This window comes from Humulus lupulus, chromosome 7 (genome assembly GCF_963169125.1).
Source record: "Humulus lupulus chromosome 7, drHumLupu1.1, whole genome shotgun sequence".
Lineage (NCBI taxonomy): Eukaryota > Viridiplantae > Streptophyta > Magnoliopsida > Rosales > Cannabaceae > Humulus > Humulus lupulus.
Genome location: NC_084799.1, coordinates 15777734 through 15802562, shown reverse-complemented (window position 1 = coordinate 15802562; position 24829 = coordinate 15777734). Strand labels below are relative to the sequence as shown.

The 24829-nt window shown below is 36.1% G+C and overlaps 3 protein-coding genes across 3 annotated transcripts; 2 read left to right on the top strand and 1 right to left on the bottom strand.

Annotated features, from left to right (window-relative positions):
• Window positions 1-693: 693 nt before the first annotated feature.
• Window positions 694-1457, top strand: LOC133790800 (uncharacterized). The gene has a single exon (XM_062228575.1). It carries the CDS (start codon window positions 777-779, stop codon window positions 1317-1319), a length of 543 nt encoding a protein of 180 aa, XP_062084559.1. The 5' UTR covers window positions 694-776; the 3' UTR covers window positions 1320-1457.
• A 12655-nt stretch (window positions 1458-14112) lies between these two features.
• On the top strand, window positions 14113-14878 carry LOC133790799 (uncharacterized). The gene has a single exon (XM_062228574.1). It carries the CDS (start codon window positions 14229-14231, stop codon window positions 14760-14762), a length of 534 nt encoding a protein of 177 aa, XP_062084558.1. The 5' UTR covers window positions 14113-14228; the 3' UTR covers window positions 14763-14878.
• A 118-nt stretch (window positions 14879-14996) lies between these two features.
• On the bottom strand, window positions 14997-23614 carry LOC133790798 (serine/threonine-protein kinase EDR1). The gene is made up of 14 exons (XM_062228573.1): window positions 22904-23614; window positions 21667-22089; window positions 21462-21565; window positions 19878-21049; window positions 19405-19445; window positions 18970-19038; window positions 18560-18660; window positions 18233-18311; window positions 18057-18155; window positions 17056-17124; window positions 16889-16938; window positions 16342-16518; window positions 16141-16261; window positions 14997-15306 (listed from the first exon to the last, which is right to left on the bottom strand). The coding sequence occupies exons 1-14, from the start codon at window positions 23378-23380 to the stop codon at window positions 15244-15246; spliced, it is 3045 nt and encodes a 1014-aa protein (XP_062084557.1). The 5' UTR covers window positions 23381-23614; the 3' UTR covers window positions 14997-15243.
• Between the last annotated feature and the right edge of the window lie 1215 nt (window positions 23615-24829).

Below are 24829 nucleotides of genomic sequence, written 5' to 3'. Positions count from 1 at the left end.
AAATAATAATTGTATTACAATGTGATTATACAGTACAATTTTTATTATATAAACAAAATTGGCCCCCCATCTCGATAATTCCTGGCTTCGTCACTACTCTCATGTAAATTACATTAGTGACTAAAAGTGAATTAAAACTTTTCGAAAAAAAAAAGTTGTATGATATACTAAAAGTAACTTTTAATAATAAGTTATATAGTAATTTGTTATTATTTATTGTAACTCATTAGTTTTTAAAAAATAACTAATCGACAATGTAAATGTATCTTAATAATAATAAGACACCATAATATAATTTAAAAATGACTAATCGGTATATTAAGATAAAAAAGTTTCAACAAATAAATTTTGTAGTTAACCGAAATGTATATAAAATAATATGCTTTAAAAAAAAATTTATGAAAAAGTAACTAATTAGTAACTTATTAACATTTCAAGTAACTAAAATATTACTTTTTAAAACAAACAAAATACGGGGAAAATGAGATTTTATGAATATTTTAAATTCATGTATATTACTCTTAAAATATGGTATTTTTTTTTTAAGATGGTGTGACAAAATATTTTTGTAATTATTTTATATTATAGGTATGTTATTGCAAAGATACTTTTGTCTTTTGTACAAGTAGATTGTATTGCTGTCATCTTCGTATACTATATATATATATATATATCAAAGTATCAAACCAAAGTTTTACAAGGCTAAATTTCAAAGTAGAACATAGCTATACAGATCTGACTTTCTAACAAGATTATTAGATATTATCTATATACATATGGCTATCGACCTATCAAAAATCACACTCCGCCCATTCAATCTAAGGGACGTGGATGATGTGATGCTATTTGCCGGTGACGATCAAGTGACTCGATATCTTCGACGGAGAACTTTGACCTCCAAAGATGAAGCGTTGACTTTCTTAAAAGATGTTTGCAACCCTGATCATCACCATTGGCACCGCTCTATATGTATCGACGACCGTTCGATCGGCTTCATCTCAGTGTTCCCGGTAGGTAGCGGTGATGAGAGCTTCTTTAGGGCCGAGATGAGCGCTGGTCTGGCGGCTAAGTATTGGGAGCAAGGAGTAGCGACACAGGCCATGACAATAGCAGTTGCTCAAGTTTTCAAGGACTTGCCCCACTTGGTAAGGCTTGAAGGTTTTGTTTATGTAGAGAACAAGGCCTCCCAAAGGGTTGTAGAGAAAGTTGGGTTTCAAAAAGAGGGTTACCTTAGGAAATATAGGTTGAAGAGAGGAAGATTCAGAGATGGTTTTATTTATAGCTTTTTATCCACTGATTTTCTTCACTCAAAGTTGTAATACAATTGTTTTTGTTTTTATTTGTTTTATAGTCTCTAAAATAAGAATAAATTTATTTCTAGATCTTTTTCTTGTTGGACTTGAACTTGATTTTGGTTTGGATCGTTCACTAATGATAGATTTCTTTTACTACTATTATTATGATTGGCCGTACGTCATTTATTTTTGCATAAATTTTAAAAAATAAATATGTCGACGATTTCCGTGATTGTGTTTATGGGAATAATGGTGTGTTGGATGATCTCGTGTGGAATGACAATCGGTCGATATATAGCAGAAGGTGATTGCTTCAACTTGTGGACGACCTACAAGTTGAGGAGCTATAGCGTTGGACTAAACTGGAGAGTGGTAGAATCAAAATCAATGTTGATGCAGCTATTTTTGCGACTGTTGGTTGGTTCTTACTTCTTTTGGTGTGGCGAGGAATGAGGAGGGTGCTTTGATTGAGGCTTGTCAGCGTGGTTACAGGGGTGTTATTCACCCTCTCATTGCAGAAGCCATTGGTGTTGGTGTGAAGGAGGTTCTGAGTGAACTCTGAAATGAATTCAGGTTGGACCAAAGTTGATATCGAGTCTGATTCGGCTGTTGTTGTGGCAGCAATCAACAGCAGTATTAAGTTTTGTTCTCCCTTTGGTCTGGTAGTTCGGGATTGTAAAAATTTTATTTCTCTTTGTCCTTCCGTCACTGCAAAATCTGTCAAACCTTCTGTGAATAAGGTAGCTTATTTTTAAGCTAGGAGCTCTTGTTCTGTATTAGAACGTGTCCTCAGCAGGCCGGACCGTGAGCATTCGCGGTACAAGGAAAATTTTGTTATTTTTTACAATATTTATATATAAAGGGAAATTTCACTTTTTATCTCTAATAATACCTAATATTACCAAAAAATCCCAACATTAATAATATTTTCAAATTAATGCTAAGCTTTTCCCTCCTACCGAAAATACCCTTCCCATTCAATCTCAGCCTTCTCTCTCTAAGTCTCGGTTTCTCTCTCTTTCAGTCTCACAAAAATCCCCCAAAAACCATCGAACCCCCACCTCCGTCGAGCCGTCGAGCCGCCATCTCCGCCGAGCCCGCATCTCCGTCGAGCTCCCACCTTCTCCGTCGAGCCCCCACCTTCTCCCATTTCTCCGGCGATCTCGAGCCCACTGCAAACTCCCATTTTTCTGTCAAACCCGAGACCCACGGAGCATATTTCCTTCAAAGTTTAAAAAACTAAGGTAAAATCTTGAACCCAAGTCCATATTTTCTTTATATCGTTGTTGAATCTGTGATTTGTGGAATGGGTTGTCCGATTTTGTGGGAAATTTTTTATGGGTTTGAACCAGTGGTTCGATAGGTTCGATTATGGTTCGATAGTAGGCTCGATAAGGTAGTTTGAACAGTTCGATGATGGATCGATTATGGCTCGATATGAGCTCGACATGAGCTCGATAGGAGCTCGATAAGAGCTCGGTAGGATATGTTGTATTATATTACAAGGGCTCGATAGGTTCGATAATGGTTCGATATGAGACTAGACTGTAGCTCGATGGTTATTTATCTAGACAGACAGATTTTTCATAGCTCGATAGGTTCATTAATGGTTCGATATGAGACTAGACTGTAGCTCGATGGTTATTTATCTAGACAGACAGATTTTTCTTAGCTCGATAGGCTCGATGCTGGCTCGATAGGCTCGATAAATTTAGGTTGTTGATATTTCTCGATGGAACTCGATAGTTTTTCGATAGTGCTCGATAGGGTATGTTTCAGCTCGATGATAGCTCGATAGAGATCGATAGAGCTCGATGACAACTTATTTCAGTGTTTTTTTGAAATTTTTTTTATTCTGTTTTCTTACAAAAATTTTTTCATGTGTTGTTACAGATGCCTAAGTTGCTTGTTCCGTTCAGTGATCACTTTCCTGGTCGAGTGACATATCGGGGTAGTAGTACTTTAAATCACATCAAGACCAGGTTTTTGGAGCTCGGGCTGCTTGAAAGGGCTAAGGAATCCCCTTTTAAGCAATTCTTTTTGGCTTCGGAGTTTAATTTCTCCGGAGTCTTGGTGCATCAACTGTTGTTGAGGAAAATCGCCAGCAACAACGAAGATGAGGTGCATTTTTTCTTGGGGTCGAAGTCTTGTAGATTCGGCATGGGAGAGTTTGCCCTGGTGACGGGGTTGGATTTCAGTGCCTTCCCGTCACCAGAAGAGTTGGAAGGGCGTAATCTCAGCGATCGGTTGATAAAGGAGTATTTCAACGATGCTGAGAAAGTAAAGCTGTCACAGGTGGACCATGCTTTCAAGACTTGTACGGTTGTGGAAGATGTGTACAAGCTTGGTCTATGTCTGTTTGTTGAGGGGGTTCTGAATGCCATTGAGGGAAAACTGCACATTTGGCGAGATATTCTAAAAATTGTTGAGAATGTAGAGTACTTCTTCAGCTATCCATGGGGGAAGTACTCTTATAGGAGGCTATTGCATTCTTGTAAGAAGGACATGGTGAAGCAAAAGGCCAACTATGATGCCAAGAAGGATGCCAAGGTGCAGCAAGAGTCCAAATACAGTATGTATGGTTATGCCCCCGCCTTACAGTACTGGGCATATGAGGCTATCCAACAGCTTGCGGTGGAGCTTGTTGTGAGCTCGGGAAACATGTTCCCGAGGATGGTTAGCTGGTCGCATCGGAAGAACAAGGATTTCACCAAGTCCGTCATCGCACCGATATTATTGAAGAAGAATGTAAGTTATGTTGTTTTTTTTTTATCTATATGCTTATCTTTTATCATTATTTGAGTTAACCAAATGTTTTATGTTGTTTGCAGTTAATTGTTCTTCCGATGTTGAAGCCTCGGCCAGCAGAAAAAGACTATTACTTGTCTTTGACTGAGGGAGATCTTCCCCTTTATCCTGGGCTTGGCCAGGATCCCTCGGAGACTGATGAGGAGGAGGATGCGACTTTTGAGAAAATGGCAGAGAAAGTTTCTCAGGCTGCCGAGGCAGCCAAGATATTTGTTGATGCTGCCCCGGGGGAGGAGGTTGCAGGTCCCACCCCTCCTATTCCCCCAGCCTCAGCCCCAGCCTCAACCTGTGCCCCAACATCAGCCCCAGCCTCAGCCCCAGCATCAACCTGTGCCCCAACATCAGCCCCAGCCTCAGTGTCAGCCCCAACACCAACCCCACCACCAGCCTCAGCCTCAGCCCCTGAGCTGGCCGACTTGATTGAGCGGTTGGACAGAGTCGAGGGTCGACAGGAGACCCTCTTGAAGAACCAGTCAGTGATCTTGGACGTACTCAGTCAGATCCTGACATTTGTTAAGGAGAAACCGAGGGGGTCCAATGAAGATTCAGAGTCAGAGTCATTGGATCTTCCGCTAGACTATGTTGATGATCCAACGACGCCCCCTACCATCATTGTGACACCAGATGCTGAGACTCCGGGAGTCGTTATTGTCAACCCTGAGGATGTTGCTGGGGTTCAGTTTCAGAGGGCTAGACGCCAAAGACGCAAGCCAGATTGGTTTGAGGACTATACGGATCCCACGAGGAAAAGACCTCGCACTGCTGCAGCTGCACCAGCAGACGAGGCTACACAAGAGGCTACACATGTGCTGGACCCTCTCAAGAAGCCAGATCCCAAACAGTATAGGACAATGTGCAAGTGGCTTCTTGGAGACATGCCCAACAAGACCCCGCGGGATGTAAAGACTGGGAGTCACGGTCCAGCATGGTTTCTGACGTTGAAGACACCCCAGTCGTGGCTCAATGATGGGGTAAGAAATTTATACCTAATTATGGACTGTTTTCAATTTTACATGTTTTATTTTTACTGACTCGATAGGAGTTCGATAGTAGTTCGACATGGATGTTAAAATAGGGGTTGTTCTTTACTATTTCAGAGTGGCTCGATGTGAGCTCGATGGAGCTCGATAGGTAGTTCGATAGGGATGTTAAAATAGATTGTTTTTTTACTGTTTTAGAGTGGCTCGATGTGAGCTCGATATTAGTTCGATAGGGATGTTAAAAGCTCGATGTGAGTTCGATATGAGTTCGATAGTGAAAATTCCCTTAACAAAGTGGCTCGATGTGAGCTCGATGGAGCTCGATAAGGAGTTCGATAGGGATGTTAAAATAGGTTGTCTTTACTATTTCATGATGGCTCGATGTGAGCTCGATAGGAAGTTCGATAGGGATGTTAAAGTAGGTTATTTTTACTGTTTCATACTGGCTCGATGTGAGCTCGATAGGAGTTCGATAGTAGTTCGACATGGATGTTAAAATAGGGGTTGTTCTTTACTGTTTCAGAGTGGCTCGATGTGAGCTCGATGGAGCTCGATAGGTAGTTCGATAGGGATGTTAAAATAGATTGTTTTTTTTACTGTTTTAGAGTGGCTCGATGTGAGCTCGATATTAGTTCGATAGTAGTTCGATAGGGATGTTAAAAGCTCGATGTGAGTTCGATATGAGTTCGATAGTGAAAATTCCCTTAACAAAGTGGCTCGATGTGAGCTCGATGGAGCTCGATAGGGAGTTCGATAGGGATGTTAAAATAGGTTGTCTTTACTATTTCATGATGGCTCGATAGGTAGTTCGATAGGGATGTTAAAGTAGGTTATTTTTACTGTTTCAGACTGGCTCGATGTGAGCTCGATGGTAGTTCGATAGGGATGTTAAAGTAGTTTGTTTTTTTACTGTTTCATACTGGCTCGATGTGAGCTCGATATGAGCTCGATATGAGCTCGATGTGAGCTCGATGGAGCTCGACATCAGCATTTTATGATGGTTTTTGCTAATTTTTTTATCGTACTCTCTTTTGCAGCATATTGATGCGGCAGAACACATGCTTCGTATGCGTCGCAAGTATTTTCCCAATATATATCGACAGAATGCAGTTATGATGAACAGTTATTTCTCACAAGTGATACCTGCCCGATATGATCAGTTCAAGAAAACAGCCGACAAAACAAAGTATTATTGGGATGCTGACATTATGTCCATGTTGACCGGCATCGAGCAGCAGTTTCTGGCATCTTGGGGAGGAGTTGAGGATGTATATTGGTGCCAGAACTATGGACAACAACATTGGTTTGCCATTGAGGCTTCCATTTCTAGTTGGACTCTGACTGTTTACGATTCAGACAACTCGGTGATTAGTGACGCAAAGCTTGAGGATATTATGAGTCCATGGTGCTTTATGCTACCTTCTCTGTTAATGCAGAGTAAACTGTTTACTGATAGCTTGATGTTGAAGATTCCATCAGCAGGAAATAGGCCGCATCAGTTCACATTGCGTCGCAAACAGAAACACGAGCTCCCTCAGTCAAAGAGAAGGTAACAAACATCATCTTCATACTAATTTTGTTTCTAACTAAATTTATAGTAATGTGCACTTAATATATTTTTTTTTTTTACAGTGGGGATTGTGGTGTGTATGCTATCAAGTATATTGAGCATCTAATGGTCGGTCTTCCATTGGAAGCTATCTGCGATGAAAATATGGAGGTGTTCAGGAACAAGTGGACCACAGACTTGTGGTATCAAAATTTGTTACCTTGATGATTGTATATATACAGGGTCTTTACATGTACAGTTTGTTGTTCACATTTTTTTATAATTTTCATGGGCTGTTATCGAGCTAATATCAAGCTATATCGAACTGTTATTGAATTATCAAAATTTGTTACCTTCATAAAAAGAGTTTATTAATACAACAAGTTCAAATGGGAAAAAAGAGTTTAAAGCCTAGCTTTGCCATAAACATAACTTTTCAGAAAAATCAAATAAAAAGAGTTTATTAATACAACAAGTTCAAATGGGAAAAAAAAGTTTAAAGCCTAGCTTTGCATGTAGCCCTGTTGTGGCCAAGACCACCACACATGCTACACTTGCGATGACTGGGAATGATTTCTCCATTCGATGGAGTGCGGTTTGTCTTCCTTCTTCCCACCTTATTCTTCTTCGGTCGACCAACTGGTTGTTTTTCAACGGGAACCCCAACTTGCATTTTCTCTATGTTCTCGGGAACTTCCCAATCATCCTCATTGCCAGTTGGGTAAATTGTTTCTTTGTAAGACTCCCTCCACATCTCAGTAGTGTAATATGGTGAACACAGTGAGTAAATGTTGACATTGCGCAACATGGCCGCAGCCACACCATGAACACAAGGGTAACCCATTATTTGAAACTGACCACAAGAGCATGATTTGGTCATCAAATTCACCTCACCATCACCTTCTGGGTCTACCACATGAAATTCAAACTGTCCAAGAGGATGGACTTTCAAGTACCTTGCATCATCTGCAATGCCTGAGACATCTTTCTCATATGTTGTTGCTAATTTCGATGTGCACTTCTCTACCTCCTCACGACGCGCGGCAAACCATGACTGAATTGTGAAACGAATGAATTCCACAAAAGTAGTGACTGGGAAGGTTCTTGCGTCTCTGGTTTTGTTGTTGAAACTTTCAGCGTAGTTGCTTGTCATTACATTGTATCGATTCCCAGGAAAGTATACACGAGTCCACTTATCGAAGCCAATACCCTCGAGATATTGAGCTATGGCAGGATCCATTTGCTTTATATTATTGAAGAACCTGTGAAATTTTGACTTCCGAAATGCATATGCCGCATTATACATCTCCTTGTGACAGTGATCGGTCTTGAACTTAGCGATTACATTCATACTTATGTGATGGTAGCATGCGCCGTGGTAGGCATCAGGGAAGACCAACTCAAGAGCATGAATAATGCTAGCATGCCTGTCTGAAACAAAAGACAGATTATCAACAACTCCAATGGCTTCCTTCAATTTCATCATGAAATACTTCCAAGAAGCATGATTCTCACTGTCAACAATCGCGAATGCAATTGGATAAATGTGGTTATTCGCATCCAATGCGACAGCACACAACATGTGGCCACCGTACCTTGACTTTAAGAAAGTGTCGTCCACACATATAACAGGACGACATGATGTAAGTCCCCTTCTACAAACTCCGAGTGAGAAGAAACAGTAAAGAAAGCGACCGTCATCTGTGACAAAATCAGTAATTGTACCTGGATTCTTTTGCTGCAGCATGTACAGGTAAGAAGGTAACTTGGAGTACGATTCTTCAGGTGTCCCCCTAACATAACCGAGTGCCTTCTCTCTGCATCTCCAAGCCTTAATATAACTCATATCGATCCCAAAATTATTCTTCATATCCTCCTTTATGCTGTTTGGTGGATAGCTAGTGCCATCAGTAGCATATTTGTTCTTGATAAGGTGCCCAATGACAGAAGGTGCTGCTTGACGGTGGTCTTTTTGTCGCAATTCTAGTGAGCAAGTATGTACACTATTATAAACAGTGATCTCAAACATCTCTGATCGCGCTACTTTTTTCCCTCTTATTCTCCAACCACAATCAGGATCCTTGCAGGTGATATACAACACATCAGTACCAGACTTCTTAACCATAAACTCAAAATTATTCTTCATTGCAAAGAGAGCCGCTTTGGTTTTCAATTCCATCTTGTTCTCAAATGTCTTCCCAAGATGTAATTCCCCCAACGCTATACCGGATGAGGGTGATTCAGAATGACTACAAGCTATGATATCTTCTTTTGTAAACATGGGAGCACTCCATTTTCTGTGATCTTCTGTTGAACATATTGAAATGTTCCCTGTATAGTTATATTCTGTTCCACCATGACGACTAGAGCTGGTGCCAGGTGTTCGGCGTCCTTGACTTGGTGGGTTCGTCCGTGCAATATGACGTATTGGTTGTTCTTGTGCTTCTTCTACTTGCAAATGTTCAGCTAATAGATCATCATCCACCGAATTGTCTCCTAATTCCTCATTGTGTTCGGCTACCGGATCGTCATTCACATAGGGGTTGTACTCATACTGGTTGTCCCTCAGGTCACCAATAGGAAATCCTAAAGTACTGGCTGCTCCCTCAGGTCCGGGAGTGGAATATGGGTCTGCAATGACAATCTTTTTAACAGGAGTGACACACAAGGCCAACCTTTCTTTAGATGTTACTCCTATGAATGCACGGACACCAAGATCACTTTCAACATGAACGGGTGTAAACGGTTGGTCGCCGCAAGTGTAAGGAACCTCCAATTTCAACTCATACATCTGTTTATCAACTTTAAGTTCCTTGTGCAATATGTCAAGAAGTTGCAAGTACGTTACAGTATCCTCCATCGGTATCACCGTGCATTGAGGGTCCTTGAAAATCCACTTATTCCCTTGTAATTCCCAAACACCATTGTAGGATACAAAAACGTAGACAATAGAGCCTGTGTTGGAAAAAAAAACATTAACATTGTCAGGAAAACTGTCATTTTTCCAGAAATGCAATAAAAAATAACATTATCGAGCTTTATCGAGCTATTATCGAGTTGGAATCGAGCTACCATTTCTCAAAACAGAATACAAACCTAACCAAACCCTCCATCGAACCCCTATCGAGCTATTATCGAGTTATCATCGAGCTACCATTTCTCAAAACAGAACATAAACCTAACCAAACCCTCCATCGAACCCATATCGAGCTATTATCGAGTTAGCATCGAGCTATCATTTCTCAAAACCGACTATAAAACACAACCAAACCCTCAATCGAACCCTATCGAGCTCATATCGAGCTACTATCGAGCTCACATATTATAGATCCATTCGACCCCTTCTCGAACCCTTATCGAGTTTCCATCGAGCACTAAACCGAACCTATCGAGCTATTATCGAGCTACATCGAGCTCTTACAAAGACCTTCTTCTACATACCATCGAACCGTTATCGAACCGTTATCGAGCTTCTATCGAGCAAAAAAATTGCAGAAAACCCAAAAAAACACAAATCGCGGAATCTCTCAAAAAATCCCAAAAAAATACACCAATATAGGCTCAGATCTGTTCAAAATAGCCAAAAAAAAATGTAAACAAATAATACCCAACACAAAATGTAAAATCTCATTACCCATGGTTTTTCTCCTCCAAAAACTCTCAAAATAGATGTTGCCTTTGATATTAACGAATTCACAGAAACAATGGAGATAACTAACAATGATTTTGACAAGAAAATTATACAAAACTGTAGGTTTTATGGAGATTTCGTGAGAATTAGAGAGAGAGAGGGAGGAGAGTGGAAGAGAAGGTTTTGTGAATTTTTGATATAATGGGAGGGGTATTTTGGGTATGGGAGGAAAGTTTAGCATTAATTTGAAAATATTATTAATGTTGGGATTTTTTGGTAATATTAGGTATTATTAGAGATAAAAAGTGAAATTTCCCTATATAAAATAGTATTTTTGTAAAATTATAAGGCTTTTTTTATAGAAAAAATAATATTTTTAAAAAAGGAATTTTTTAAAAATATGGCTTTTATACCATCAATGTGCAAAAATATGAAAGTTATACTTTTCTTAATTTATATGGGAAATTTATTAAAGAAAAAGTTAAAGTATGGAAAACACAATTAGTAGCTAACTAAAATATAGAAATGTCACATTTTTTTATCATAGTTATGTTTTCTTTGATTTTGAAGATAATTTTTTATTTTTATTTTTTCCATCATTTTTTTATTATCTTTTATTTTTTTTCCTTACTTGTTTTTTCTTCCATTTTTTCTTTTTTCTTCTTTTTTTCTTTCAATTTTTTCCTTCATTTTTTTTTCTTTCAATTTTTTCATTCTTCTTCTTCTTCTTCTTCTTCTTCTTTTTATTCATTTATCTATATTTTTCTTTCATTTGTATTTTTTTTTCATACTTTTTCAGTTTTTTTTTTCATTTTTGTATTTATTATGCTCTCCTTCTATTTTTTTTTCGTTTTTCACACATATGAGCTTTTTTTTTCTTTTTTTTTCTTCTTCCATTTTTTTCAATCAATTTTTTCATTCATATTTTTTTTCTTTTCATTTTTCCATTATTTTTCTTCTTCTTCTTTTTCTTCTTATTTATTCATCTATTTTTTTTTCATTCATCATTTCTTTTCTTTTTTTTTTCATTTTTGTACTTATTCTTTTCTCATTCTATTTCTTTTTTTTTTCACACATATATTTTAACATTACATAATTATTCTACTATTTTTTTATCTATTATCTTTTATTATTGTAATTTTTTTATAGTTTTCTCCGCTATATATAAAAAAAAATTCAAATCAATTTTTTCAGCATTTTCTTTTTACTGTAACACTTATAGGAATACCCAAATTTGGAAAGAAAACTAATAAAAATATGAAAACGTGTATGGGTAACTGGTTACATTCACATTCTTTGTGTGTATATTTCTGATGGTAACTGGTTACTTTCACGTTCTGGTGTGTGTATATTTATGGTTTCTTTATGGTAACTAGTTACTTATGTTACTAAAATCATAGTTACTTCTTCTTCATTTTTTAATGAAGTGTTCTTCCATTTTTTCCTTCAAATTTGATGTTTCTTTTCATATTTAATATGAGTAACTCATCACCCCTCTTAGGTAACTGGTTACCCCTCTTATGGAAGAAAGTTACTCATCTCAGGATAATTGGTTACCCTTCCTGGTGCATGTTATTTAACCTAGCTCTAGAATTTTTTTTTAAGATCAATCAAGTAACTGGTTACCCTACCCAGTATTTGAAAAAAAAAATGTACAATCTTAAAAAAACATGTTTATAATAAATAAATAATAATTTTAAAAACAATTCATATTACAAAAAAAGAATTTGCAAAACAACCAAAGAAAAATTTAATATAAAATTAATAATATAAAAAAACAAATAACCTAAAAATATAATAATTAAATTACAAATATACCCTCTCAAATTTGATTAAAAGTAATACTATGGCATAAACCAACTTTTATACAAAAATATGGAAAAATAAACCCATAAAAGTAAAAATTCTTAAAAAAAAAAGCCATAAATTAACTTTTTTTTTTTTAAAAAAACCATATTTTTGCACACTTTATTAAAAATCTCATATAAAATGTAATTTCCTCTTTTAAAAATTGGAGTCTTTTTATTTGGGGTGCTAGACATAGGACTGGCCCGCCTATGCCTAGAGTCGGCCCTGGTCTTCAGGGTTGTTCTATTCCTGATGATGTTCTCTGTATTCTTTTAGCTGATTAATATGATTATTTCGTTAAAAATATGTTTGACAATTTTGTGAGAAGATAATTATACTATGTTTGTTGTCCTCTTTGTATCACTCTTTTTTTGAGGATGCTAACAATCAACTTTTTTATAGATATATTTTTTAATCAATATATGAGGAATGTATAGCGTAGGATAGTAATTTTTATACTACCAGTACATACTCTTTAAAAGGGCATTTAGAGTATTTTTATTCTAATTTTTTTCATGACGTAACTAACTTTCTGTAATTTTTTAAGAAATTTTGGATAATTTATAATAACTAATAAATAGATAATAATAAAAATTAATATAAACTATTGGACCGTTGTTTGAATTTTTTCAACTTCTTTTAAAAAAGTGTGATTTTTTTAAGTAATCTTTCTATTTTTCTTCTTTTTTATTGAACTTTTATGATTTAGAATTTTATACAGTTTTTCTAACGTATTTTGACAGTTATCCAGAAGATATGTCATTCTTTTGAAAGAAATTGTTGTTCTTAAGAAAATTGTTGTCGTTCTCCTTAAATGTTGTCGTATGTAAATAATATTGACGTTTTTAATAAAGTTGTCCTTTTGAAGAAAAAAAGTTTTTGATGAACATATCCCACTAAAGACCACGGTGGAATTTTTAACCGAACCACGTGGCAACATCTAATAGGCTTTAGTCTAATATTTATTAAAAAAAAATCATTTTTTTTCTCTTTCTACTTCGTTTTCCTTTATCTAGTGGCAATTTGTATGTTAAAGACTTCTTTTTATATGACATGAATATAAAAAAAAAAATGAGTTGGTCTGACAAAAAAAAACAAAAGAAATCGAGGTGTAGAAATTGGAAATGAAGAAGAAGATTAAAATAAGACCAAGAAGAATAACAAAAATTCTCATATTAATCTTAATCGAATGTTTTCTTTACGTTTCAAATTTCACAACTGTGTTCAAATGAAGATAGTCCACAATCGTCTTCTACCACAAACTGCTAGGAGCGAGGCGAAACACAGCAGCAAAGAAATTTTTTACTTTACACAAACAAACTAACTATAATTGTCGACACTGGCCTAACTAAGGTTAAAAATAAGACTAATGAATAAAAAAAATATAACCGATCCCACAGTAGCCCTAACTTTTGTACGAATTACAACCAATAATATTCATCTAAAAGAGGCACACTTTACATGAGTCACACCATAGAAAAATTCTATATATATTACATAAATGAATCAATTTTAATAAAAAAAATATATATGATGAACCAGTCTTGCTTTTACGTTTTCCTTATTAAGTACTCATATCATATCTATAGCCTTCGTTTTGTTGAGCAATATTAAACAAACTTAAATTGCACATAATAAAGTGTGTTAAATTTTAATTATGAATAATTTTAAGTATGATCACATCTATTTTAATTATATAGTTGAAATTAATTACACATTATCATATAAATAATGTACAAGTATGTCTCAATCATTACTTTTTTTTTTCCACACTACAACCAAATCGTCTCATGGAGGACATGATAGGAAGTTTCATTATTTCTGTAAGTCTTGATTTCTAGACGCTTTTTCTTAAAAAATATATATTTATATATATCAAGGTATGTTGTATAATTTCAATAGGACATTTATAATGAGAAACCGGAAGTTTCACTGCAATACCACTTATATTAAAAAATAAAGAAAAAAGTCTACATCAAAATATATTTAATAACAGTAAAGTCATACACTATTACGTAACAAAGTTTTAAAGCTATTTTCAAAGCAGAACACAGCTATAGTTCTCTGTATTTCTTCATCTCTTAACAATTTTATTAGATATTGTCTTTGGTGAGTAAATGGAGATAAATCCACCAAAAATTACACTCCGTCCATTTAATCTAACGGACGTGGATGATTTGATGCTATTTGCAGGTGATGATCAAGTGACTCAATATCTTCGATGGAACACGTTGACCTCCAAAGAAGAGGCGTTGACTTTCATAAAAGAAGTTTGTATTCCTCACCCTTGGCGCCGCTCCATATGCATCGATGACCGTTCGATCGGCTTCATCTCAGTCTTCCCTGGTAGTGGAGAGGACATGTTTAAGGCCAACATAGGCTATGGTGTGACCCCTAACTATTGGGGCCAGGGAGTAGCCACACAGGCCATGAAAATAGCAGTTCCTCAAGTTTTCAAGGACTTGCCCCATTTGGTAAGGCTGGAAGCTTTTGTTGAGGTAGAAAATAAGGGCTCTAAAAGGGTTTTGGAGAAAGTTGGGTTTCAAAAGGAGGGACTCCTTAGGAAAAGTACTTTCTTTAAAGGAAGGCTCAGAGATTTTTTTGTTTATAGTTTTTTATCCACTGATTTTCCTCCTCAAAGCTGTAATTAAATGTTCTCACTAGTGCGAGGACTTGGAAAAAAAAAGAGAGGAGATCTTATGTTATGAAATATTTGTTGTTCGTTTATGAACGGATATGATGATTAATGCGATAGTCATGTTTACCACTTCGAAGTTATGGCTATTTTTGCTCGCATTGTACTATTATAAACTTGTTATAGTGATAATTCCATTGAAAAAGAAAAACTTGTTATAATTAATGATATTTCTTTGAGCAAAGGGATATAATAAAATGGATTCCACAAGAACTTTTATCACATTCGCATCCTTTTGTTTTTAACTACCAAATCCTAGCATGAAGGGTATGTGTCCAAGAACAAGTCTATAGATCTAGAGAAATATCACTGCGACTAATCGAAGTTCACCACAACGACGATTTCCTTCATGAGCCAGTAATAATAATGTGGCACGCTATTGCCAATGGTATGCTTATACAATAGGGATGATGCTTTGGTGTTCCTCGGACAGGTCATTAGTAGCGGCCCGATCGGACCGATCTAACATGCTTCCCGGCAGCAGCCGGAGAGAGGTTTCGCTGTGAGCACAAAGTAATGGAGTCAAGGAATAGCAACCAAGGCAGTAAAGTTACTAGTTAGCCATTTCATGTGTTTAGATATATAGGTCGAGGGTTCGTTTTACCCGACAAAGCTTCACAAAGGGCATTAAAAAAAGCTGGATTTGTTAGGGAGGGTCTTCAATGTTTTTCTGTGTAAGGTCGAAAGTAAAGATATTATAATCTACGAAGACAATTGTGGAGATTTTTTTCTTAGTTTTGACATGTACAACTTTTCTAGTCCATAGTTTGAGTACTGTTCTTAATTCTATGTAATTACTACTACTCTATTAAGATAAAAGGACAAGTATCTTTAAAAGATAGTTGTACATTGATCTGCCCAATGATCCACCCAGATTAGTCTCTTCAAATGTACGTTATCATAAAAAATGAAACAGAAAACAACCATTAGATGAAATAGTTAAATTGCGTCATTCTATGAAGCTCGAGTTTTTTAAATAACAAGTTTAATCCTTTGCCGGATTTTGGACAAGAACAAAAGCAGAGCATTACATATTTTGTAGTCGACAATACTCTTCAACTGTATTGCAACTATTGCAAATTAACGAGACATCACAAGGTTACCCAAAAAAACACACACACAACAGAGGTCATATATGTTGCTATGAAAAATAAATTTATATTTATATTTGTATGAGGTATAGGCACGTGGTTTATAAATTATGGACAACTATACAAAAAGGCATGCTGCAATCCTTTGGCAGCACAAGTAATTAATTACACATATCACACATTCATACTTATTAATCACACTAGAGAGAATCTGAGAATGGAATTTCAAGGTGTAGAATTTACTGAGATTTCTTGTGGTAGAGGTGAACTTGGCTGGTCCTGATTGGATGGTACAGCAGCAAGTCGCTGTAAGGGCTTGAGAGCTACTGTGAGCTCTGCAAATGAGGGACGCAAGTTTGGTTCACTGCAAAAGAAGAAATAGTCAGTTGAAAATAGATATTTGGAAGAGTAATATATTATACTAATATAAAGGATTTGACTTACGTCTGCCAACATTCCCAGATTATTCTTCCAACCTTAGGATCAACTTCCACGGGGATTTCCAGGCGACGATTCTGAAAACCAACAGCACCGACAACTTGCATGGGGTTCATCCCGCTCCAAGGCAATCTAAGTGTAGCAAGCTCCCACAAAATCACTCCAAAGCTATATACATCGCACCTACACATTTGATAAAATATATATATATATATTAGGTTTAACATTCAAATCATAAGGTGGCCCCGATTTAGTAACACGTTATGAAGTAAAAACAAGAAAAAGAAATTAGCTTATCAGAGAGACAAAAGGGGGAGAGTGACTAAGCAGCTCTCTAGCTAGCTGTTTCATGGAGGGTTCGGTTTAGCAATAAGGTTTTAAGAGAAATTTATAAGAAAACTCTCCAACCGCCTTCTTGGAAGGCAGAAAAATCATGTAATATTTTTCCAGTGAAAAAAATAGTATGCCTTTAAACAATAACAAAACTGTCATTAATTGCACAAGAACATAAACATACAATAACCAAAACAAAATGCAATACAAGAGTGCTTACTTTTCATTTGAGGGTTCATTGCGAAGGACCTCAGGTGCCATCCACTCAGGCTAAATACACACAAATGAAAATACATTACACGACTAATTGATATGGAAATCAAGGTAAACTCACTCCTCTATTGTGTCATTCTGTGGAAACTACTAAAAGCTTTGACCAATACTTACCGTTCCTGCAGTTGACTTGGATGATAAAAATGTATTATGCTTCAAGCGAGACAGTCCAAAATCACCAACCTGCACAATTGAATTGCATATTTATATTAGAAGGACAACTCAATCAGCAACAAATTAAAATGGCACATTATTAAAGTGTCAACAAACGCTATAGTATTCTGATCTTACAGAACCAACAAGAAGTCAAAAATAAAAGGCATGAGCAAAATTCATTTAAATTTTTAAGGTTCTCCATAACCTAGCTAGCTAAACTTCACTTTTAAGGTTAAATAAAATAATGGTGGAACCAGAAATTAGTGGATGCTTCACTAACAATATTGCACTAGATTAAATAAAAACAAGAATGTTGTACTTGTAACATACTTTTCAGATACATAAGAAACAAGCAAAGCTCAAAGTTTTTCTATTCAATTACCCATCTAACATCAAAATGAGTTATCAATCGCATATTTATATCAAAGTACATAATTCTCCAGGTCAAGAGGAAAGCTTTCAGAAATTCGCACAAAGTTTGAATTCAATAGTAACAATTAGTGCTACCTTTAGGTCGCACTAGTTTATCTAAGTTGATACACACACACATAATTTATATAAAAATAAATAGATATAAATCACAAGCTAACTGTTTGGCTCAAACAACTAGTTACTTGCTATTTTTATTTCATTTTCTATTTGACCCTAATCTCTATGTTCCCCTGACTCAATAAGTTAGCCTAGAAGTAAGAGTGTCATTGAAAAATCTATAATACAGCACAAAAAAAGTGCACAAGTACAAAAAAGTGTCCTTGAAAAATCTATAATGCAGCACAAAAAAGTGCATAAGTAACCAATAAGGTGCATGCTTATTTACAATAATATATTTTATATAAAACTCATTACTCAAGCATTGGCATACAACCCCCCTCATCCCCAGCCAAAGGAAAGAATCCAAATAACAGATTGTAATAAATCATCAGCCAATTAACTCCACCATATTGACAAGAAATATTTACCTTCACATTCCAGTTTTTATCAACCAAAAGATTAGGTGATTTCAAATCCCGGTGAACAATTGTGGGTATGCTAGTATGTAAGCAATTCATACCCCTGGCCTGCAAATTACACATGGAAATTAGCATTAATAATAGAGTGTGGCCTGAAAAAGAAAATACAATGAATTAGCTCATACCACATCAAGAGCCATTTTAATTCTACGTTTCTCATCAATTTGACAAAGAGGACGGTGGATAATCCGATATAAGCTTCCTCTGAAAAACCAAATGACTTTGATGAGAGAAAATGATGCATGTAATTTTGTGTAAAAGCAAAGATAATACTAGATCTGAATAGTACTAGATATTGGATCAAATTTAGTGCGCATTATAAATAAATGCAAGGAGAATACCAGATTTAAATAGTACTAGATATTGGATCGGCAACACCACACAAACACACACAGAAAGAAATTACTACTTCAGTAAGGAATAGAGTAAAGATGGATGATGAATGTTTATACCTTGGAAGAAACTCAGTAATAATAGATAGGTTTGGTGGTCGAGTAACAGCACCCATAAAAAGAACAACATTTGGATGCCGTAACCTACGCATAATTCGTACCTGACATGATATACAAGGTTAGAAACTTCAAAACATTAGAATATCAATAACAACAGGACCAGCGTCATTAAATCTTTATTCTATCGGCACTGGCACTTCTGCCACTAGAACGAAGACTACTGAACATCATATCAAACTACCAATGTCACGAAGTTCTGTGCATTTTATTTCCTTTCGAATTTTCTCATAGCTACCTTACAACTGTACAAAGGCCTTCAAATTTTTTTTAAAAAAAAAAACAAAAATTTCCGAATATCATTGGAAAACAAATAGCGCAATATTAATTAATCCGAAAGACTAATTGCTTACTTCTCTTTTAAACTCGTCCAAAGCAGCGCCTGAGAAATCTTGGTCCAAAAACTTCTTTACAGCTACCTCCTGCAATTCACCAACAGTCCTTTTAATTCACAAATAGAATTATCATTCTTTCTATCCTTTATTTTTTTTTGTTTATTTTTTCCTTTTCTGTTTATTAGTTTTGATCACACAAAATATAACATAAATCAGGAAAATCGTTTGCTAAAAAAGAAACCCTCTCTAAGTGAAATAAGAAAAATAATAAAAGAAAATTCCACATATCAATAGCAACAGAAGTGTAACATTGTAAGAGGTAGTGATTTGAGAATCTGCAAAAATAGATCGCCCAAAATATTTTTCTTTATTGAGAGTAAGGAATAGTCTGAACCTAACTCAAAATAAAACGACAAATTGCATTAAAAGAAAATGAGATGCAAAGAAACTCACTGTTCCATTCCAATCTGCATGGTATACTTCCCCATATGAACCTAATAACCAGAATACAAGATAGAAAAATAATTAGACTCCAGCATGAAACATATTTCTATAGCTATACAAAGAGCTAAGATTTAATATTGACAGATACATTATCATAATTAGAAAACCTTTCAAACCTTGCAAAAGCGTTTGGCCATAATCTATAACATATTCAAAAAGGTAAGAAACTACATTCCAGATACAAAATATATTTCACACTAAAATAAAATAGCACCCAAACAAGATGAAAGTCAAGCACAAGCATAAGTATATATATACATATATATGTATATAAGTGTATGACTACGTCTGTCCTATATGCAGTGAGCCAAAGACAGGGAATAAAGAAATTAGCTGAAAGACAAAAACAAAAATAAAAATTAACAAAAAAAAAGTGTAAAAATTTGTGATCACTGCCGCACTTGCCAAAAAGATTGCATTACCTAGACCAATCCTTTCACCAATAACTAGATCCTCCCATGGAATTTCACATTCACCTACATCTACATCATCAAATACTTGATCCATCCTATTTCTGGCAGAATTAGCTGTTGCGGAAGGACCTTCCGGGGCCTTCAATTTCAGATTGGTATCCATGAATCTGTCATGTGTGCCTTTTCTACGGTTATTTAAGACATTTTCATTGCTTTCACCTTCTTTGTTCACATATATCCAATCAGTCTGCAAATCCTTCGAATCCCTGGGTTTTCCTTCCACAAAACTAGTGTTTCGATCATCTCCTGAAGTCACCGTTTCAAATTCACTTGTTTGTGCTGCCGACAATGAACTTGAATTGAACGCAGAATTCTTTTCATCATAGTTGTCCTTACTGGATGTACTTGTATTACCAGATGACTTAAAACCGTCATTATTGACCTTTTCAGATGAACTGCTGGTGGAAGCTAATGATGAAATATTATTATCATTAGGTTCACGGTTAATTCTTGAAAAGATATTCTCCGAATAATCACTCTCTTTCTTAGGTATTTCATTGCAAGTATAACGACTTTTCCACATCAGTGGTACAGGAGGTCGGCCAGGGACAATCTTATTCCTTGCTCTTTGAAGCTCATCAACTTTACTCTCTGCCGGTTTGTTATACACAGAGTTTTTTCCAGGTCCTTTTATTTGGAATGGATTAAGATCCGCAAAGAGGTTCTTAGGATCCTCCTGGTTTTGATTATATGGAACTACATTAATATTCATCCTCACACCACCATCAACTGCATGAGCTCCACGACTGCCTTTATAGTGAGTATTCCCCATGGCTGCTGATGAAAAATTATCCAATTGATTAGAAGGACTTGCTTTATTGGATACTCTAGAAGAACCGACACTGTTGTCAACACTTGAATCTGAAATTGCAGGCACAGATTCAATTGGTCTTGGTCTTCCATCTTGTACTGAACTACTTTCAATCATAGGATTGTGGCTGCTGCCCTCACCTTGGAAAGGTTTTTGTGTGGAATAAGCAACTCCAGTATTGTTTAAGGAATAGCGAGCCGGAACTTTGCTTATGCTTGGATTGAATGGTCTATATGTAGAATCTTTTGCATTTGGGACGTCAACTGGTATAAGTGTTCCAGGAGCTGCCATGAGATCAACCAAAAACTCCCTGAAGGCAGAAAGTGAATGTTTAAATTCATGTAGAAGATACAATTCAAAGCAAAAGCAAACAATTAGCTACTGAAAAAATTGTAGAGGCTTAAGTGCACGTCTTCATCTATACAGTGAGTTCTAAGTATAAGACTTCAGCACTTGAGGGGCTAAATATAAATAACCTATAATAGAAAACACTGAAGATGACACAATACAACTAATCACCTTGGAAACCAGCGAACAACTTGATGTTATCATTTTATAGCCATTGATAAGCATAAAATAGTGAAAGAAATGAAAAAGGTTCTGATTTTTTTTAAAAAAATAAATAAATTCAGATAAGCTAATCATATTAATAAAAATAAACCAATAGATTATACAGATTCTATCAACACTAAAATTTACAAGTAAAAAAACACATTTAAAACCTTTCATCCTCCAGCTTTATTACATTCACAGCACCATCCTCAACACCTGTATAATGACTACCCTTCAGAAGTCTACAAGGCATTTTGATATTGTCTGCTAATACCTACATCCTCAAAAATGAAAAGTGTAAATATAAAAGATGCAAAGATAGATAAACTGTGGCAAAGAAGCAAAGTAGCAAATGATAAACTGCAGCTAACTAACCTTAAAAAGCAGAGCACGGTGTCTTGAGAGGCCAATAGTTATAGACCCAATAGGTAACACACTTGTATGTAGAGATTGCCTCGACTCCATACTTCTTTCCATCCACCTAGCCAACATGACATTAGCATCCTTAACAGGGCCACCCATATGTCCCGCAACAAGTTCAGCAAGCCTCAGAACCAAAATGCCAACATCGCTAACAGGACAGTCTACAGCAATGCATTGTGTAATTTGAATTAACTCTTCCAAAGCAGGATCAATGGTTCGGTTGACTAATAAAACTTCAAAGCCAGAACTCCCATTGCTTGTTTCAAGATCTGTTAGAGATGGCATTTTTCCTTGAATTGCTGTTTCTGTGGGGTGTCCATACACATCATAAAAACCATCAACCACTTTCTCCTCGTAATCAAGCACATTGTACTCCTGTTGATGAAGATAACCAAATATACAGAACTTTCAGTGGAAGTATAAGCAAACAATATCCTTTTTTGAAGAAAAAGTAGCTAAAGTCAGAGTACACTTGGAACATACTACGTCAATGCAAATTGCTTTGTAGATTTTATGCGTCTGCTAGATAAATCCTACCATCTAGATTCCACCGTGACAATTATAAAAGGAACTGAAGTAAGTGAGAAGTGGATCAAATATAAATTATCCTTATCATCCTCTCTTAATACCTCCAATTCAAGGGTAAAGAATTTCAAAATTGGATTAGTGTTGATCGCATTCAGAAGGTAGAAATCATATGCTACCCAAGGTTTGAGCATTTGGCTGGAAATACTTCTAAAGAGCAGCCGATGCGTGCAAAAGAACTGAAAGTACGAGATTGGATTCTCATTCATCACTAAGATCTCAAGTAAATCAGTCCAACAATGTAATGGCCAAAGACAAGGTAAACGCTTGAACAATATCACTTCTAACCTCAATAACATAATACTATCAAGCAGGGAATAAGGTCACATTATTTCTACCAAAAGTAATCAAAATCCTTGGCATTCCTGCCTATTCAGTACAATTCAATAACTACGCCAATGATAAGTAATCACCATGTAAAGTTACACTGTCAAAACTGGCCCCCAATTTATCAGCAGCCTGCCTAATCAACTACAATAAAAAATATTCGGATACAAAACTACTTAGACGTATAGGACCAGCAATAATCAATCATAAAACCCTAAATCACAAGTTAGACAAAAATTCTAGTGAATTTCCTTTACAATAATCAACCACAACTCACCCAGTAGTGCTTCGACAGGGCCTCTGCAGCAGCCTCGTCCTTCTCCCTCGCCGACTCGATCTTATGATTTCCCAAGCTCAAGATCGTCGCGGCTCGGATCTGATCCTTCTCAGGATCATCGCGAATTTCCGAATTCGAAGCGCTGATTGCCAGGGCAAGTTGAAACTGGAACTCCTCCTCGGAAGACATATAGTCGGACCGATTCGCAGCCGTTGACGGTGGAATGGTGTTGGTGTTGGTGTTGGTGTTGGTGTTGGTGGTGGTGCTCACAGTGCTGACAGTGGAAGCCGGCGACGGGGAGGGCGAAGACGAAGGACTCCCGGGAGAATTGGCGGATTGCGGAGTGGAGGCGGTACGGTGATCGGAAGAACATGATAACGAAGTAACAGGAATTGAAGTTGAGGTCGAACCTTCGGTGGACGATCGATTGGGCTCGTGGTTGCTCCCTATGTGGAGCTTCTTGAAAATGTGTTTCATCTTTACTTTACTGGATTTTCTGAGTGTGGAATCCAGTATTTCACTAGTTTTCTCGGAAACTTTCTCGGCAATTTTTTATCAAACTTTCTCGGCAAAATTATTGTTCTTGTTCTTGTTTATTTTGATTGAAATTTATGAAGACCAGGGTCAATCCACGTTGAGGGGGAAGAGAGAGAGAGAGGAAAGTGTTATGTTATGTTAGGAATTGAAAGGAGGGAAAACTTAAGGGAGTGATGTTATATGGTGCGAAGCCAAGCCAATGAGCCATTTATAAGAATAAAAAAAAGGCTTAAATTTCAAAGAAACCACAAGAATGACATAATCTCCTTTAGTACGCTAGATTGACACGCTTTTACTTGTATTATTATCTATTAAAACACCCTAGTCAAACTGCCACGCTGGCAATTTATGTCAGTCATATTCGCTTACATTGCCCCACCATATTTTGCCACCTGTCCCCTTAATTACACACATATTTTCCGTACGGCTGGAGTATTGAGCATTTTTTATTTTTTTATTTTTTTTATAAAAATAAGGTTTATACTATTTTTTTTTTAAATATTTGTTTGTTTTGCTTAAACGACAAATTAAAAAAACAAAGCAAATTTTAGGCATAATTTCAATCAAATTAATTTATAATATAACTAAAATATTCATATATTTAATGAAGAATCAATCACTGCTCAACATTCAAATGCTAATTAAAAGAGTAAATAAAACCACTAAAATATAGGCCTCTAATTATAAATTGACAGAAATTAAAATGTAGTGAAAAGCATGAGGGAATTATATTGTTATTTTCCACTATTCCGGGTACATATATAGAGAGGCTCATTACAACATTCCAAGGCATAACAGAAAGTAAATATTACGTGTACCATGAAAAGGAATCCAATGTAACTAATTATGTAATTAGAGCCTTGTGATTAATTAGCTAACTGCTTAACATCCTTGTAACGCCTCAACTCCAGGGACCGTTACGATGTGCCTTGTAAACAGTGCTAAACTCGCTAATCGAGTCATTTAGCCAAAATCGTGAACTAAGTATGATTAACGGTTTAGGGATTAAAAATTTTGGTTAAGATGTAACGTTTCACTAGAACGTCTAATATATACATTAGGATCCCGAAAATATAATTTCAGAGTCTATTACAAAAATATACTTACAACAGGTCGTTCTATGCGGCAAAACAGGGTTTAACCCTAGCTCCTCTTTAAACCTCGGCCGTGGCGGACGAGCAGCTGCATAAGTACACATCATCACCTAAGCTCTCCAACTCAAGGATGATCCAGCCTTCTCTTGCCTTTACCTGCACTACATAACACCCGTGAGCCGAAGCCCAGCAAGAAAACACAATAAAGCATGATATAATATCAACAATGATCATAATAATCATTCAGGACTATCAGTCCAAAACAGGTAGGTGACAGTAGCCAAAGTCACAAAAG

Excerpts from the sequence above, each read along its gene's own strand:
- LOC133790800 (XM_062228575.1), top strand. The coding sequence starts at position 777 with ATGGCTATCGACCTATCAAAAATCACACTCCGCCCATTCAATCTAAGG.
- LOC133790799 (XM_062228574.1), top strand. The coding sequence starts at position 14,229 with ATGGAGATAAATCCACCAAAAATTACACTCCGTCCATTTAATCTAACG.
- LOC133790798 (XM_062228573.1), bottom strand. The coding sequence starts at position 23,380 with ATGAAACACATTTTCAAGAAGCTCCACATAGGGAGCAACCACGAGCCC. Across the intron at positions 18,312-18,559 it reads ATTACTGAGTTTCTTCCAAG|AGGAAGCTTATATCGGATTA; the intron begins GTATAAACATTC and ends TTGGTTTTTCAG. Across the intron at positions 18,156-18,232 it reads TTAAAATGGCTCTTGATGTG|GCCAGGGGTATGAATTGCTT; the intron begins GTATGAGCTAAT and ends TGTAATTTGCAG.